At 52.6% G+C, this 18,607-nt stretch overlaps 1 protein-coding gene across 1 annotated transcript in view; it reads right to left on the reverse strand.

Moving 5' to 3' along the window:
• Positions 1–16,426, reverse strand: part of IGSF9B (immunoglobulin superfamily member 9B) — a 47,262-nt gene extending 30,836 nt beyond the window's left edge. Inside the window, exons 1-3 of the mRNA XM_047070018.1 lie at positions 16,363–16,426; positions 5,254–5,451; positions 3,350–3,496 (exon numbers count right to left, since the gene is read on the reverse strand). Of these exons, the coding sequence (XP_046925974.1) occupies positions 3,350–3,496; positions 5,254–5,451; positions 16,363–16,426 (409 nt within the window). The remainder of the gene's footprint in view (positions 1–3,349; positions 3,497–5,253; positions 5,452–16,362) is intronic.
• Positions 16,427–18,607: the final 2,181 nt, after the last annotated feature.

The raw sequence follows: 18,607 nt of genomic DNA on the forward strand, positions 1-18,607 counted from the left end.
CTTGCCAGCTGCATTTCTAGGCTTAATTCTTTTTTACAAGTGCTCTATAATTAATAGTGCAGGTTAGAAATAGACTGGCCTCTCCTCCAAGTAATTCACCAATGTAAAGCAAGACTTGGCTTGGGCTTTTTGGATATTTTATGTGATAAAGGAATAATTGGGTTTGTTTCCACCCAACTGGTCTTTAAGAAAACACAAAAGGAGATTGAGACCATTTATAATTCTAATTTTTCACTGGCCTTTCATTTTCCAAAGGTGATCTCTGTCAGAAAATGCCTGACACTAAACATTCTAGTTTGGAAGCAATGGAATGCTGGCACTCCAGACTCTTTCCTTCCATAATGGAAATATTTATGCTGGAAGGAACCTCAGAACTGGGGGTGAAAGGAGGAGGGAATAAAGGGAGACAGCTCTCTCACCTTCAAATGTGTCTGCTCTAATCTACCCACTTGGGAGGCAGGCTCCTTGGTAAGGGCAAAGCCCCGGTTTAAACCCTGGAGCAGATGAGGGAACATTCTTAGCTTTTCTGGCCAACACTTTCTATAAACAACCTCTATGAATGCACTGACTCTCCATCTGGGCATCTGGGCATGCTGTTCCCTCTGCATGGAATACCCCTGCACCCGGCTAACTCCTCCTCCCTAGTTGGGTCTCTGCACAGGAGTCCTTCCCTCAAAGAAGTTCTCCCTCCTTTGTTCTCCCAAAGCCCATATTGCAATTTTCTCTGGACTTACTGCCTCTGGAAGTTTCCTTAAAGCTGAGTCTGGATTGGGCCCATTGCTGTGTCCCCAGAGCCTGCCACAGAGCAAACATCCAAGATGTGTGTGTGTGTGTGTGTGTGTGTGTGTGTGTGTGTGTTACTTCCCTTTATTTACAAAATCTACAAAAAGCACTCCAGCCTGATCTCCAGGCCCAGGATATACAGGTTACTCATGTAAATACTAAAAGCCAAGACTCAAGATGTGTTATGAATGGATAATTATTGGTGAGTTTACAAGAACTTTCAAACTACTACAGTCCTCTGCACCTTCCAGTCTGAGGACCTTCCTATATACCACCTCCCTGCCACTACTATTTCATTTGATTTCATCTTTTTTTCTCTCTTGAGAAAGAGAATGGCCAGCATCTGACCCACATGTAATTAATGTCACAGACACTGTGCAGGACACTTTCTTACACAGCATTTCATCTGATCTTCACAACAGCTCTGCAAACAGGCATTGGTTTTGGTAACTGAGGGAGTTGATGCCCAGAGAGTTGCCTGGGATCTTACAGCTACTGAATGCATGAAATAAACCAAACCTTTTCAAGGCCTTCTCCCATGCTTATTCCACTCTAAGTCATTGTGAATTCTCACAGAACCAATTCCCACTCATACAAACTAATATAGAGATGTCATACAACACACAATCTTCAATTAAATTCTACCTTCCTGTCACGTGAGTGCCTACTGAACACCTGATGTCTCAGGTCACTGAAGTGGGCGCTGCCAGGAGGACATGAAGGGAAAACAAGGTGGTTCTTGGAGATTACAGCCCAGTTTAGAAAGGGCATAAGAGAGAAAGAAAGCAACGTAGGGACTCTTGGCTCGGTGTTCAATCAGCGAAGCTTTTCGCGGCAGATTTACCTTCCTAATTATGTTTTGCTTGGGCTAATATTAAGATGAGTTTTCATTCTCGGCACACACAACAGCTGCCATCAAAAGGAGGTGACTCAAAAGCTTGCTATGTGGTGGGGACAGCCCACCCAAGACTTAAAGTAAGCCTCCAATCAGTCTCTTGGGACTGACTGACAGGAGCCAACTATATCTAATGGGTTGGGCAGCCTAGACCAACACTGTTCTAGGACCACCATCGCTAAGTCTGCTCTTCTCAGATAACAGTGCCCTGGCTAAAATAATCTGTTCTTTCAGGACCCTGGAGAGGTTCTCAAGCCAAGGAACATGGCCTGCCCCCCTTGGGAGGAATGACCCAACCCACAAGGTAGGGCAGAGAGAGCAATCCTTCAGAGCAGATCAATACTATGAGAAACTTCCAAGCCAGGAACAACATCAATTTCTCTCTCCCAACCACAGCATCTATAGTCACAGATATCAAAACCACAAGGACCCAAGCTCTGTGTGGCACATCCAAAGCATATATGCCACTTCTCCAGATTTTTCTCCACAGTTCCAGCTTCTCCTGGCTCCTCTAGATTATCTCCTCCCAAGTAAGGACTCCCAGGGACATAAGAGAGACTCTCTTGTGGAATGCACGCAGAGGGCCCAACCCCTGGTGTGGTCACAGCCTTAGAATCAGGCCCCCAACCTGCACCAGCACTGGGAACTCAACTAACTCACTTGGGCCTCTGCAAAGGGCTTCGTTGCCTTTTCCCAAACACTTGAAAAGCATCAACACATAGCAGTTAACTTAACTGAACTATAATAACTGATAGCCTTTAAAACGGTTACTCTTCACTGGGGTGCCTGGGTGGCGCAGTCGGTTAAGCGTCCGACTTCAGCCAGGTCACCATCTCGCGGTCCGTGAGTTCGAGCCCCGCATCGGGCTCTGGGCTGATGGCTCAGAGCCTGGAGCCTGCGTCCGATTCTGTGTCTCCCTCTCTCTCTGCCCCTCCCCTGTTCATACTCTGTCTCTCTCTGTCCCAAAAATAAATAAACGTTGAAAAAAAAAAATTTTTTTAATAAATAAATAAATAAATAAATAAATAAATAAATAAATAAAACGGTTACTCTTCACAGGATTCTTACATTTTCTTAGACAGTAAACCCAGCACAAGAAGGGACCATGTCTGGGTTGGCTCACCATCATTTCTCTTCCCCTAGTGCAAGGCTAGGCACATAACAGACACTCATTACATATCACTCAAATGAACATATTTAACAAGGAACCAAGATATTAACCTAAAAAGGAAAATGGTTATGGTGGGGCTCCAGAAATCCCACTAGAGCAAGAAGGCATTATTTGGACTAGCAGCGTCTTCCCAAGGCTGGGAAATGGTGCCAGAGGCTATAAACTGGGCTTCGACAAAGCCTTAAACCTCCTGGTTCCAAGAACCAGCTACCTACCTCCCTCTGAGGAACTCTGACTCCACCACCCACAGCAAACCCCACTTCGTGCTCAGGGAGCTGCTCCTCCTATGCACCTCTGTTAACCCAAGGCTCTAGGAAGACAACTGAAGGGGTGTAGGAGGTGAGAGCTATTAATGCAATGGGGCCCAGCCCTGATGAGGCTCCTCTTTGTGGCAGAGATTTGGGGCAGGAATAGTGGCTTCGCCTAAAGCAGGTCCTCAGAGAGCAGTCTTCTGGGTCATCCCCCACCTGCCCAGCCCCAGGAATGAGGCCCATACACACCGTTGATGGTAAGGTGGACCCAGCTACCATTGTGAAAGGTGTCATATTGTTGGTCCAGCATGAGCACTTTGCATTCGTACCAGCCCTGGTCCTCAGAGCGAACCTGCTCCAGTCGCAGGGATGCTTTATCATGAAGACTTGCCCGGCCTGCAGGAAGAAAGTGGACAAAAGCCCAGGAGGCCATCAGGGTGAGGCTAGCGGTGTGACACCTGCCAAAGGCAGAGGACCCATTGTAACCTTCAAACCATTTCCCATGATAGGACCCCAAAATAACACCTCGCACCAATCCCAGGCAGTAGGCTGAAAGGAAAAGGCACGCAGCCTTGCCATGGAGCCACTCTCCTGGTCTCGGCTGGCCTAGCCCCGCTGCAACTGTAACTCTGGGTTTGGCCCTGGGAAGAACCTCAGTCCCTCAGAATACTCCTATTCTTTTGGAGATCTCTTGGGATAAAGGAAAGGCATGGGGGATGCAGAGCTGAAGAAAGAGAGTGGGAGGGGGCGAGGGAGGGAAGCAAAGGTGCAAATAGAAGCAGGTGAGGTATGGGACTCTAGAGCAGGCCCTAAACCTCAATTCAGGCTGAGTGACATCCTTCTCCCACCTGGGTCCCCACCACCCGCATCTCTCTGCCTGTCTTCCCTATGGTAAAGCAGAGGAAAGGCAGGCCAGGGACCAGGGTGGAGAGGTCCCCTCCAGGTGCTGCTGTCCATGCCTGAGACACTGCACATCTAGCCAGAACCCAGTGTCCCCAAGAGCTAAGACGCCAGAGCCCATAAGCCCAAGAATGAGGACAGGGCTGGCAAGCAGAGCAAAGGCCCCCCAGCTACCCTCCTTAACTCCATCCTCCTCCCCATTAGGAGGCCATCTTTGTCTCACTCATGGTGGTGAGATGGTAAGAACTGCGGCAGGAGCAAGCAGAATGGGAGTCTAAAATGAGGATACAAAGCAGCCTTCAGGGTCCACCTTCCCCTCACCCACCACCTCAGCCCAGCCCTCAATGCCATGTCACCACCTTCTCAGTTTTCATCCTGTCTCAACACTGGCAATCTGCCTAAAAACCAGAGCATCAAATGGCCAAAAACAGAGTGAGAGAGAGAGATAAATGGAAGCTTTCTGAGAGATGCAAATCAGACCTCAGAAGTCTGAACTCAAAGTCCTGCCAGCTTCCTGTCTTCCATTAAAATTCCAGCACACATATGCACACGCGCGTGCACACACTCCTACACGCATGCATGTCCCATGCTCTCCTCCCTGGCAGGCTGGCAGACAGGCACTGGCAGTGACTCACAGTGAGGCCCCTTCTGGCAGGTGGAACCACAGAGCAAGACACCGAGGGGACCAGGAGGAGAGAGGCTGGAGCAGCAGAGGAGGCAGACAGCAGGTGCAAGCTACAGCCACAGCACTGCCCGGACCAGCCTCAGACATTTACTTCCACTGCTCATGGATGAGATGAGGCCCCAACTTCAGAGCTAGAGGGAGGGAGTGGGCAAAGGCAGACAGAACAAAGTCTACAGTGCCACCAGCACACCTGGCCAAAGGCAGCAGGGCTCTGACTCAGCTTCTTTCTGCGCAGAGCTCCCCTTCTGCCCAGCTCTCCTCCCCTGCATGGTGGGCTCTCTAGGCTTCCCTGTCCTTACTCCTGCCTCTGCTCCTACACATCCATAGCTGTGCAGTGATGCTTTGTGTCTGCACCACCTCCTCTTCCCTCTCCTCCCCACCACTTAATTAAAACCTACCAAAGTGCAAACGATGGGAAGAAAGAGGCAGAGACTATGGAGAAAAGATAACAGACCAGTCAGAAAGATAAGAAGCAATAGAAAGGCAGGAGGAAGAGTGTCATGACCATAACCACTGAGAGCAAAAACCAGGAGAGGAAACAAGCAGCCCCGTGCAGCCCAGAACTTACCTGCATACTCAGGGTCCACATGAGGGGGATAGTAGCCAAACTTGATGAAGATAGGGATGGGCACCCCAAACTTGAACCACTCCACGACATAGGGTGGGGGCTGTCCCGTCACTGGGTGAATCACATCGCATCGCAGGACCACGCCCTCACCGGCTCTCGCAGTAACAAACTCAGGCTCCTCTCGAAGGCCGTGGGCAGCTAATGGGTCAGCAAAGTTGGGATGCACAAAGGGAAATGACAAGGAGATCCTGCCCCAGCAGCCCAAGAGGCAGCCCCTTGCCCATGTCTAGGGACCTCTGCATTCCCACTTCCTCCCCAAGGCAAGCGGCCCACCCCAGCCCTCCTCCTGAAAAGTAGTCCAGTCACTTCCCAGAAGGTCCCCAATACATTTTTAACCCCCTTAATCCCCTCTCTGCTCATACCTCCCACAGCTCTGAGGGCCCCAGCTATCCATGAACCTGAGACAGGTAGGAAGGGGAGCAGAAGAGGAGAGAGAAGCAGTTCTTTCCAGTCCTGCATGCCAAACCTTCCCTCCCCAATCCCAAAGAGCAGATCCATGACCATATCCTCCTCCTTTGAACTCCCAACAGTCCTAAGGAGTCTGGCTACTGAGAAAGTAAAGGGGCCTCAGCCTCTCTGTGGAGACCTGCAGCCTGGATTACAGAAGCCTGCTGTAGCAGAGGATAAACATGGAATCTCTTCCTGTGCAGGATGCTTCCCACCAGAGCCTGGTAGGAGCTGCAGAGCCAGCCTCCTCCTACGCCCCACCCCCAGCTCAGCCTGATGTTCACAGCACAAAACAAGAGTACTCCATACAGGAGCAGGGGAATCCCTAACAAGCTGAGCAGAGGCTGCTCATGGCAACACCAGAGGGAAAACCCCACAGGCCTGACTAGCCTCTCCAGGCTCCTCCCTCCCACGCCCCACCGCACCTGCTACAAAGAGGGGAACAGAAGGGTCCTCCAGCCCTCCAAATTCCAAGCCCAAGACATCACCATTAGGATAGCAGTATGCTGGGGGCAGAGCAAGGATCCTGGAGCTGCTAAGTTCAGCCAGCTAAGGAGAAATCACCCCACCTTTAGTAGATGATAAAACATATGGCTGGATAGGGTGCGCCTATCCTCTTGGCAGCAGGAGGGCAAAGTGGAGAGAGACCCATCCCCACCCAAAAGCTGGAGGACACAGAGGACAGGCTAACTCAGGCACTGCTTCTCTCACTGGTCAGCCTGTTCATGAGCCCCTACAGGAGGCATGCCACCCCCACCTCCAGCCTGAAACTGCTCCCTCCCGCATGAAGCCTCCGTGCCCACAAAGTCACCTTGTCGAGCTTGCTTCCCAGTGAAAGGGACAGCCTGGAGAAGCCTCTTCTTCCTGGCTTCCCTCACACTCCCAACACAATTACAGAGGAGACCTCCCCGGCTCTCCCCATCCAAACTCACCTCCCCTCCCAGTCCCTGCTGGGCCACTCCAGGCAGCACCAAGGACAGCAGCTGCTCTACTAGCAGTGCAAAGCCAAGAGCTGATGGACCCTCCCAACACAGAAAGGATGCCCAAAAGAACAGCGTGTCTGTCTGTCTGCCTGTCATGGTGCTTCTGTATCTGACTCTTACTGCATCTCTGACCCCTGTGTGCTACTGCCTGTCTCCTTATCTCATCTCTCTCTTTGCTTCATGTCTCTGTGTCTTTGGCTCTTTCTATGTGTCTGTCTCTCTCTGATTCTGTCTTCTGGTTCTGAGACAGAAGTCACTCTCCTACTTCTTCTTCATGTGTCTCTGTGCTGTTCCATCTCAAATCTTCAAGTCTCTCTGTCTCTGTCTCTTCCTCTTTAGCTCTCCCTCTATGAGGATACTTCTACTTGTCTTTCTTGGTTTGTCTGTGTGTGTGTGTGTGTGTGTGTGTGTGTGTGTGTGTGTATTGGGGAAAATATGTGGATTTCTTTTCACCTATGCACTGAGAAGGGATTCTGCCTGCTTTTCTGTGTGGAGGTACCTCTATGTGCTTATGTTTCTGTGTTTGCGTCTTTCTGTGTCTGTCTGCATGTTCGCTGTTCATCTGTGTCTCTCCTTCTCTCCCTCCCCCATCCCCCTCTCCCTCTCCTCCCTAAGTTGCGGAAGGAGGAGGAGGCAAGCCCTTCTAGAAGCTGATTGGCTACTGGTGACATCACTGTTTTCTAGAGAAAGAGCTAAGATCACAGAGTATTTTTGGAGCAGAGCAGAGTGTTGCACTCACCTGCCAGAGGCCCCAGCAGGTTTCCCAATACCCCCACCCCCAACCTTGCTTCAGGCTAGGTTTGAATTCCAACCCCTCAGGGAAAGCTCCAAGAAGGCCCAGCTGCAGCAGGCACCTCCCCCACAGCCCCAGAGGCACCTGGATAAGGACAGAGCCTGCCTCCTAGCCTCCAGGGGCACAAAGGCTGATCCTGGACCCAGAAAGAATGGGCAAACAGTGGGCACCATGTGTGAACAGGGGGAGCAATGTGTGTATGCATATGTGAATGTGTGTATATGAGGCTGCTCTTGGCAAAAGGATGTATGTGTGGATACATGCCTGTGTGCATGTGACTAGCTCTTAGCAAACGGACAAGGATGAGTGGGGGGGGGGATGCTGCATGTGTGAGTGTGTATACGTTTGTGACTGTGTGTGTATAGCACAGACTTTCCAGGAGGTTAAAGGAGGAAATACAGGAGCCTGGGAGAAGAGGAAGGAGGTATTCCAGGGCCTAGTTACCTGGTGTGCAGGACAGAGGCTGTCCACAGAAGGGGGCCCCTTCCCAGGGCTTTGGCCCCTAGAGCCTAAGGCAAGAGGCAGAGGGGCAAAGAAAATGACCAGCTCTGCTGAGCAGGTGGTTGCCCACTTTTAGCAGTGAAGCTCGGCTCTGTAGCACCATGGCTACTGGGGTTGAAGGCTCTGGAGAGCAATGCCAGGAGGTAGGTTGGCTCCAAAATGGGTTCCCACAGTGCCTCCTGCTCAGTGCTGCCTCATTCTCACCTCCTGGCAATGAGGCAGCCTCATTCACACCTCCCCCAGCACTGGGGCTGGCTCCAGGTTTCCACTTCCACCCCCAGCCAGCCCCTGGGCTCAGGACTGAGCACCCAACCCAAGGCCCACCCCCAAGCCAGTCAGCCCCATCCCTCATCTCTGCACAAGGACCCTTTCAACCAGGGACAAGCAGCTGGAGAGAGGACTCAGTGAGATAAGCATCCCAAATATGATAAGCAAGGCAGAAAGAGATGGAGTTTCCCAAGAAGAAAGCAGAGGCGTGGGAGCTCCTGGCCCAGCCTCTGCACTTGGTTCAACCCATTTGGTTTTCTGAACCCTGAAGTATTTATCACCTTCCTCAACTCCTCAACACACATACATACACATACACACACACACACACACACACACACACACACACACACACACACCACTCTCACTCCATCACCTACAAGCACTTCTTCCTAAGCCTGATCCTTCCTGAGCCAAAGCATGTCTAATAAGACACTTTCTCTAGAAAAGCTCAAAGCATGAAACAAAAGTAAACAGGGTGGCAGTAAATAGGGAAGGGGTGCTTGATGGAGGAGAAACTCTCACCTAGGACACCAAACCCAAATTGAAGACTTTGAAAGAGACTCAAGAAACCAGGAAGGAGAGAGACACAGAGACAGACACAGTGCAAACCTGACACAGGAAGAGCCCAGCCCACAGCAAGAAAGAGAACTCTGGGGCACAGAGGACCCAAAGACATAGGCCTTCATAGGAGCCCAGAATCAGGAAGACAGAGCAGAGGCTATTCGTTCAAGAAGCAAGTGGGCTTCTCCCCAGCAGATTGACTGGAACAACTGCCAGTGGGCAGGGGGGCAAGAGGAGGAGAAGGAAAGGATCGAGAGTGACCTGAAGTGAGGAGGGGCTGCAAGAGGCAGAGACACCCCCAGGCCCCTTCCCCACCAAAGAAGCCTACAGCAGCTCAAAGAGGTGTGGCAACAACCTCAGAGGGGAAACTGGCATCTGCAGGAGTGAGGGTGGTAGGAGCCCATGAGGTGCCCTGGATTCCACATACCTGTTTTAGAGAAGGCAAGAAACAGCAATACCCTAAGCCGAGCAAATCTGCATCTTGGAGCTCTGCCCAGCCCACTTTGGAGTTGTTTTCCCAGGATAGGGTAGAGAAAGCAGGAGAACAAAGGAAGATGAGGTAGCCCCTGCAGTCTGGCTGACCTTTCAGGAAGCCCATAGGGTACAGGTCTCCTGCTCTCTAGGCCAGGTGGTGCCCAGCAGGCAGCCAAGTCCAGGTTGCCATTGGATCCCCTGTGGACATAGAACCATGAGGAGCCAGGCTCTGGCACAGCCCTTGTGTCCCACACTTACAGCCTGGGGCTCTTCCACCAGAGCAGGGCTGGCGGAGGAAGGGTACCTGAGAATGAGAAACACTAAATGCCTAAGAAGTTCTAGGAGCCAGGGCAGGGAGAGCTTCAGCTGTCAAGCAACCAAACTTCTTCTAAATACCTACCACATACCAGGCTCTGTGCCTGGCGTGTAACACAAATTTCACTTAATGCTCACAATGCCCACCTGATAGAAATACTACCAGCTCATTTTCACAAATGAGCAAACTGGGAGGCTACCTGGCTCAGCCAAGTCACTCAGGTACAAGTAGGGGAGTCAAGCTCCAGCTGCTGTGTCTCCTCCTCCTCTTTGCCCACACTCATTGACAATATCCTGACCAACCACAGGCCCAGGCACCACAGCCTCTCCCACATTCCATCCCAGACATCCCAGACACTTTCCTCCCTGAGTCAGAGGGCAGACCTTCTCCACTATACATTCTGCTTAGGTTCCAACAGCCAGACCTATGCAGCCCAAGACCAGAAAAGGATGACAAGGTGGGTCTGTTTCAGAATGCAGCTGGTGCTCTCTGGCTGGCTCTGGGCTCAGCACTACTCAGCACCTCTGGCTACGTCCGGCAGTGGCTACCATTAGGGAAGACCACCGGGTGAGGACCAGCCTCCTTCATTCATGAGTACAAATCCTTACTGAAGCCGCTGCTGCTGCCTCCTCCTCCTCTTCCTCCTCCTCCTCCCCTTCTTCCTCCTGCTCCTCCACCCCCTCCTCCCCCCCCCCCACCCGCCTCTTTGTCCCCAGCCCCCTCATCCTCTGGGCACCAGACTCCCAAACCACAGGCCTGTTGTCTAATAATACCAGCGACAGCCACCGCCACCTCCATCTGCCAGCCTAAAAATAATCCCTGCTAGTCCAAAAAAGGCACAGCCCCCAATAGTCCCCCAATCACTCCTCCCCAACAAGCCAGAAGGCTCCAGGAGATTCCAGGAAGCCGGGGACTCAGGCTCCCAAGGAGCCTCCCACAGAGGTACACACCCAGAGGGATGGCATGAGAAAAGCAGAGAACAGAATCCCTATTGCCCAAAGCAAAGAACACTCTACAAATATGAGATAGACAAGAGGCCTGTGTCCAAAACATCTGGTCATGTCCTTGTTCTTTCCAGAAGGCAGGTGGGCTAGAAGTCATCTGGCCATCATTCTGCCTCCATCAAGAGCCCCCACACCCAGCCTAAGCAGGTTCTCAGAAATGTCCCTACCTTCCATGGTCTCCATCAGTGTCCTCCCAGCCCTTCTGGCCCCCACTCCCCATTAAACCTCTCAGGGTGGGAAGTCAGAGGTCAGGTGAGCCCAGACCAGCCCTAGCCAGCAAACCCTCCCATCTTCCAAACAGCAAGGCATGGAGGAGGGAGGGGCAGGAACTGCAGGCCTCCTTCCTCCTGTAGGTGACTCCTTCCTAACCCTCTTGGCTGGGCTCCCCTCGAAGCCCATGAGGCAGTGATGCTATTAGCAACTTTAATTTGCTCTCAGCTAGATTGTATTTCCAAGAGCCTTTTCCCCATGAGCCACTGACAGGAAGCAGTCAGTAATTCAACCTCCACTCTGCTCCTTTAATGGCTCCTCAGCAGAAAGGCAAAGCCACACCCCACCCCTGCCACCTGGGTGGAGGCCTGCACCCTGCACACTCACACGTGGCCATGTGCACACATGTGTTCCAGAGCAAACAGGCAGGTCAGCCCAGCCAGGTGAGGGCACCAGGGGCTCTGCCTGCCACTAGGCCACCCTCCTCTCCTCAAGGAAGACAAGATAAGAAAGAAAGGGGGAAATTGAAGCTCCATATTTACTTACAGTAAGGTGTCAGCATTCCCTACTCTGAAGCCAGAAAATAAGGACAATGGCTCACCTTATACAATTTGTGAAGGCAGGCCTGTGTGCAAGCTGTCTGCCACAGACCTTCCTGGTGGGTGCCTGTGACCAGGAGGGAGGTAAGGGGAAATGTGGAGGGGAGGGAGGGCTGAAGATACAATGACAGGCAGAGGGGACTATCCCAGTCCCTTCTCTTCTCAGAAGGACAGTTAAGCTGGTTGGCACTTCCCTCAAAGCTTTGGCTCACATGGAATTGTTCTCCAAAACCCTTACAGAGGCCCTGTCTCTGCTCACCAGTCTTCTGCTTATTCACGCAAGAGAGAACAGAAAAGCAGGAAGATTCCTAAGAAAAATAGGTCAGCTGCCTCGGGCAGATCGCGCTGGCACCCGTGGGCAGTGCCCCTGAGGGGGCCAGGCTACAAGCTGCCTCTGCAGTCCCAGCACCCTCTCCCATCTCCCCAGGGACCCAGCCCCTTCTCTACTCTATCTAGAGTGCACTGGGTTAACAGGCAACTGATGCCAAAGCCCACTGTAGCAAGACAGGCCCATTTTTTGTCCCCTGGAACTCTGTCTGGGTTTGTCCCCCATTTAGGCTTTCTCTCAGGGACATCAGACATCCTTCAATCCAGTCCCTGGGCTAAGCCTCCAACTTTGGAAACTTCTGGGCTGTCTAGACTCAGGTACAGAGCAGGGGGATAAGGAAAGTAAGGCATCTGCTCTGAGTACAGTCTGGCTGCCAACTATAGCACTTGGAGGGGAGTGACTCCCCACCTCGTGCCTGGAGCCTAACTGTCCCCCTGTCATCCTGCATTCTATACACATGCATGCAAACACTCAAGTGCACACACACACACAGGTGTGTGCACACACATGCACACACATAAAAGCACAGGCATGTATACATACACACACATGTAAACATGCACACACATAGAGGCATGTGCACACATCTCCAGACAGCTCACACCAATTACAGCTATTTTCATAATTCAGATCCACTCTTCACACAAGCTGCTTAACCAATGCTAGGGAGCAGACAGAAGAAAACTGCCCCCCTGAAACCCTGGGCCCCAGCCTGAGAAGGTCACAGGATGTGTCTAGGAAGAGAGGAGACTTTCAAGGGGAAGAAAAGTGCGTTAAATCTCAGGCCTAGCCCTGTATAGAACATATCTCCCGGCCTTTACTTCCCTCCCCCTGCCAGCACACAGGAAGGCTGGGAGAGAGAAGAAAGCAGCCAGCAGGCCTGAGAAAGACAGGGCCAAGGGAGAAGAGAGAGCGGCAGGCCAGGCTCTGAGAGCCGCGCCCTGGCTGGGGTGGGCAGAGGGGAGAGAAAACGCAGGCATCAGAAGAGCAGTGCCAGGAGCCAGGAAAGAGGGAGGAGCAGAGAGATGCTGAGTTTCAGCATCTCCCCAGCTAGGCAGCCTCTACTCCTTGGGTAACCAGATCCCAGCTTTCTGTCTCAGAGCCACAAACATGAAACCACTGAGCTCTGGGACCTGCCTACTCCAAGTCTGGCACATGTTGGGCCTCAGGTCAAGAGCTGAAAGCTGATTCTTCCCACTGCCCCTTTGCCATGCCCTTTCCAACACATCCCTTCCTCAGCTTCTCCCAGGGTGTGTGCTGCCAGACACACCCCTGTCTCTGGTGAGTGTGCGAGGGATGCACACACACAGGCGCGCGCACACACACACACACACACACACACACACACACACACCACTTGGCTACTTGCTGAGCAGAGTCCTTTGCTGATGGACTGCCCATGGGGTCTTGCTAGCAGCCTCCTAGTCTAAATCTCCTCCCTCTCATCTTCATCAGCAAAGGGAAGAAGGGAGAGTTAAGGCCAGGCACTCTACCAGTAGGATCTGAGTCAGAACCCCACTTTACTTGGGGACGCTGTAGTCAGGGATAGTCCAACCACAGAATCTGTGGTTGACAGGAGGAGGCAGCCTTGGGAATAAAGGTCCAGACTTCTTCTCCCCTATGGGAGGTCCAGAGTCATCTAGGCATGGCCCAAGGTCCTGCCCCAAGTTTCCTCAGTCCAGGATGTTGAGGCTTCAATCGCCATCTTCCAGATTCCAGATGCCTATCTTCTCCCTACCCTCCCCAACCTCTCCACTGACCTCAATCACCTCCCAGACACACATGATCAAAGTCAGATGGGAAGCCCATCCCTAACTGTCCCAACCCGACACTGGCTTAGGGGCCCATTCCCTTTTACCCCTCTGCTAAAGCAGCCCCTACTTCGGCCAAACCCTAAAGGTGGCATCTGAAAGTCCCTCCCTGTCAGAAATCTCCTCAGAAGTCACCTCTGCCAGTCAGACAAGAGCTGAGCTGTCACACAGAGCCAGCTTTTGAACAGTGACTGGTATTTCCCATATGAGCCAAAACCCTGCCACACAGATCCCCTCCCCCTCCCCCCAGAGTCTGTGATGCTAGGACCTGCTTGGCTCCTGGGCTCCTGTGCATCCTTCCCACAAGCCTCTCTGGCCACTGACAAACTCTGAGTTTTGCAGATCTTTCAAAGAATTTCCAAGTAGTCCTGAGGTCTGCACACCCTCTGCATACCTCCCTGGGATTCAGAGGAAAAAGGGGTTCTGCCCAGGCAAGGTCAGCCTGTGAAAGGGTACTTGATTCCTACAGAGGCAGTCTTCTGAACTTCCCTCAACACACTTCCAGCTCCCAATGCCCTGAATGGTCCAAGGGAAAGAAACTGAGAAGGGGCCTGGAACTCCAGAGATACTGAATGTAATAATAATAATAATATTCACATTTATTGAGCAATTACTATATAACAGGTAGTCATTCATTTCTTTACAGCACTAATGTTCACCAAAAAACCCTGCAATCTCATACTGTTAATCCAATTTTTCCATTGAGGCAAGTGACATTTAAAAGGTTGAGCAACTTATCCAAGGTCACAAGGCCAGCAAGTGGCAGAGCCAAGATATGAAACCAGATCATGTGACTCTATACCTAGGTCCTCAACTACCATATATATTGGCTTTTTAAGCTAAAAGGACTCCAAGACCAACAGAGGTGGCAGGCTCAAGGGTGCATGTCAAGCCATCCCAGACAGAAGGACCTCTCCCCACCCAGAAAGAGGGTATAACCTTCATGCCCAATAACCTTCAATGTTGTTTGGAAGTCCTTCCTTCTGTCTAGCCATTCTGTGTGTTGCTGCCATTTGCCTTTATTCTATGCTTAAACTTGCACAAAGTCCATTCCCCTCACCCTGACTTCTCCAGTTTAGAAGCTATTTCAGAGCCTCCTTTCAGTGTCTCTTTTTTATTCAAAGATCCCAGCAGCTCCTTTTGGTGCTTTCAGCGACAGTCCCATAGCAGGAACGTACCAAAAAATGGAGGGGAGGAGGACGAGGGCATTGGAAGACTACAAGGAAATAGGGGAAAGGAGGAGGCTGAAGCTAAGAACAATTTCTCACACACAACTCGACCGATCTCACACCTACCCCCATTTCATAAGCTTCTGAATTTCCCTGGCCTCAGTTTTCCCACCTGACAAATGGAGTTTTTAAACCATCCAAGGCAACGTACCATTTAACAAAATTACCCTCCCTTCACCTTCTTCTGGTTCGGTTTTCAGACTCACTCCCCTCCTCCAATAGCATGGAAGACATTCCATTCTAGAAACTTTCTCAAATCATTCCTTTCTCCCCCTACACACCCTCAGACAAGAGAGGACCCTGTCTGTAAAAGGCGCCTCCAGCGAACCCCCTCTACCCTAGCGCGGCTGGGAGCGGGTTCTCTCTTTGCCGGGTCCTCCCTGCTGACTTCCACCCACCGACGGGTTTTCTCCCCGCTCTCCTCTCCTCCCAGCTTTGTGAACTTGCCCGCAGCTGGGTCGTGTCTGCGTGGTGAAAACGGTGAGCTCAGAGTCCTCGCACCCTCCGGGCTCCGCTCCTACTTCCATACAAGGGCCGAGAGCCTGGGGTGCCACCCAGAGGCTTGTAGGTCGCTTTGCCCGTCTCCAAAGCAAAAGCGCGCGCGCTCACGCACGCATCAACCAAGTGGCTGGCTTCCCTCTTGTCTCTTCCCCAGCTCAGACAGGGAAACCAGAAAAAGAGAAACCTCCCTCCGCTCCGAGATGAGGCAGTGGGGACCCCTACCCCGCCACCCTCACACCCAGCCAGCTCTGCCTCACAGCCGGTGAGGGCGACGTGGAGTCCGCACGCCTGGGGCCCGCTCTTAGGGAACTTTTGCCTGGCCAGGGCCCAGGTGAGGCTAAGACAGGCGCGGGCGCCTGGCAGGGCTAGGCAAAAGCGGACACTCCTCTGAGCCGGCCAAGAGACTCTCTCGTTTAACCTGCTCTTCTCTTTCGGGGCTGCCTGCGCCCCCAGCCCCGCAAGGGGAATCCAATCCTTAGCTGCCAGGATGTGTGATCAGAAGGGATGCGAGTTGGAGTTGGGGCGCCCGCAGGGTCGAAAAACCAGTCCCTGTAGCTAGCTAGCCGTGGGTGCCGAGAGTCCCAAGGCTGGACTGTGGAGCGGTGGCGCTGCGCGGGGCTCGTGCGTGCTGCAGCCTACCCAAACACCCACAAACTACCCGGCAGCCAGAGTTAGGAAAGCCGCCGACTCCCCAGCGCTAGAGAAGGCGGTTGCTCCGGCAAAGAGCACCTGGCTCGGCACGCCGGTATGAAACCCTGAGGCCGAAGGTGGACAAAGTCGACCCGGATCCCAAGATCTTTTCCCGAGTGCCAGGCAGCCCTTGGATTCCGGCCCCTTCCCACCCGGCCCCTCCGGCCCGCGGCCCACAGCGCTTCCCCGCAGTGCTCCGGAGCGCTCCTCAACCGAACCAGAGCCTCGCCCTCGGAAAGGCGCAACGCTCAGCGGGGCCGGGGAGCCCGAAACGAAGAAGAAAGGGCTGACGCCGCGGAGGGCCAGAGGAGGGGCGCTGCACTTCAACTCACCTTGAGCCGCAAGACCTCGGGTGCTGATCACACTTGCTATCAAAGTGGCCACATACCAAATCATAGTACTACCGCGCGCCAGCCAAGAGCCTCATCCTATCGCAAAGTGCTCCTGCGCCCGCACACTTCTCGCGCCCGAGCGCCTGCTCACGCCCGCTCGCGCCCGCCTACGCCCCACGCCGGTGCTCCTGCAGCCCCGCCGGCCCGCTCTCCATCCCTCCCCGGCTACGCTCGGCTCGGCGCGCAGCCTCCCCGGCCCCCGGCGCAGCGGCACCTGCACTACTATCCCCGGCAGAGCGCAGCCAGCTCCACGGTGAAGCCTACCAGGGCCGGGCCTCCGGGACCGCCCCCGCCGCCCTCCCATTGGACACTGCTCGCAAGCCTGGGGGCCGATTGGCTCGAAAGTCTGTCCGTCGTGGCGCGAAGGAGGCGAGCCCATTTCAAGGTGCGTTGAAGTGTGGCGAGCACAGAGCCGCAGAATCATGCGCATTGCCAGGGAGAAGGCGTTGTAGCGTCTCTGCTCTGTTCTGTTCTCTGCTCACACTGCATGGCAAGTTCCTGGTGAAGGGAATGGTAGCTTCTTGGGCTTGCTAACGGGACCCTGGGAATCTCAATTACCCCAGAAATGTCAGAAGGGACGTCGCCCCCGCCCACCCAGGGAACCCAACATCCGGTTTCCAACCAGCAAAAAGCAGTTCCCTAGAGGACCATGCTGATTCAATGATGGGGAAACCCAGGAACGGGCAGGGCAGCCTGGGAAAGCTAGGGAACGTCCTTCACTGGAGATCTTTTCAAAGAGGTCACACAATATCCCCCGCCCCGCGCCACTCCTTTCCACACACGGACATTCTTCCCTCAGCAACGCACCCCCTTCCACCCAAACATGATATTGTTAAGTTAAGCTCCATCCGGCCTGAAGGCAGGGGGATGACTAAAATGACCTCCAAAAGTCACTCCAATTTAGAATGAGTCATTGGCTCAGCTGAAGGAGTGTCAGAGAATCTTCTCCCCCCCCCCCCCCCACACACACGTACACACACTACCACCCCCAGTGCAGGTCATTGTTGCTCATCATTAGTAAATCTCTACTTTGAGCAATAAAAGTGTTTTTTTTTTTCCTTGTCTTAAAAAAGGCTGCCTCTTCATGCATAAAATTCCTCCCCTCCTCACCTATCTGAGAATTTAGTCCCATCTCAGCATCATGAAGCCAGGATGGATTTGTAGAGCAGTTTAGGGGTTTGGGATGGAGCGACCCAGGGAAAGGGGCTGATGGACTTCTTACTCCTACAGAGGAAGACAGATGAGGCAATTGCAAGGTCTCCATATTTCTCAGTCTCTCTACTCTAACCTCTCATCCCCTCCCCCAACACAGTTGTATCTGCAGAAGAAATAAATGAGTGTCATGGAAACATCTACTATAAACAATCACCTCACACCAGTGTTCTGAGGCTGCAGTGAAGATGTTTGTTCTTTCAAGGAGTGAAAGCAATGTGAGAGTGGCACAGTTCCCTAGGATGGGCTGTGGGCCAAGGAAGGAAGACATAGGGGCAGCAAAGGGGAGTTAAGGAATTTCACCCTCTCAAAGCATTCATTGGACACAAAGCACTGGCTTTGAGACATGAAGCTCCTAAAAGGACATGAAGCTCATAAAAGAGCAAGAAGGATACTTGCTTCTGGGAAAACACATCCACACAACATGCATCAAAACTGGCCTTGAGTGCTAGAGGAACAGCTTTCTCTGAAACCTGAGCCCTTTTAGCTCACAGTCAGCCAGGAGGTGGAAAATTGGGATCCCCCCTCCCCACCTCAGAGTACCAAACCCATGGTAAAGGTTTAGCATCTGGATATAATCTGGAGAACCAGAACATCCTACCACTACCCACCCACTCCGGTCATGTAAACACACTCAAGGTGCATAACACTGAGGCCATCTCTCCTTGGGCGTTTGCTTTAGTTTCTCTTTCTCTGCCTAGATGCCTTTCTTGGGAATATGAAGTGAATTGGAAGCTCTGAGCCCCCATTGATGGGCTAATTCCAGCCAGTATGCCAAAGAATAACAACTTCACTCTCAGCATACACACACACACACACACACACACACACACACACACACACACACTTTCCCAGGGTTCTCGGGCTGTAAAGCCTTACTGGGATCCATTTGCAGAAATAGTGATAAGAGAATTCTTCCCTTTCCAAAACCTCCAAGCAGCTAACTGATGTAGAGAGAAATGCTGAATTCCCA

The sequence above is a fragment of the Lynx rufus genome, unplaced genomic scaffold (genome assembly GCF_022079265.1).
Source record: "Lynx rufus isolate CCGP_SWC_20201006 ecotype Redwood Valley unplaced genomic scaffold, mLynRuf1.p SCAF_9, whole genome shotgun sequence".
NCBI classification, from domain to species: Eukaryota; Metazoa; Chordata; class Mammalia; order Carnivora; family Felidae; genus Lynx; species Lynx rufus.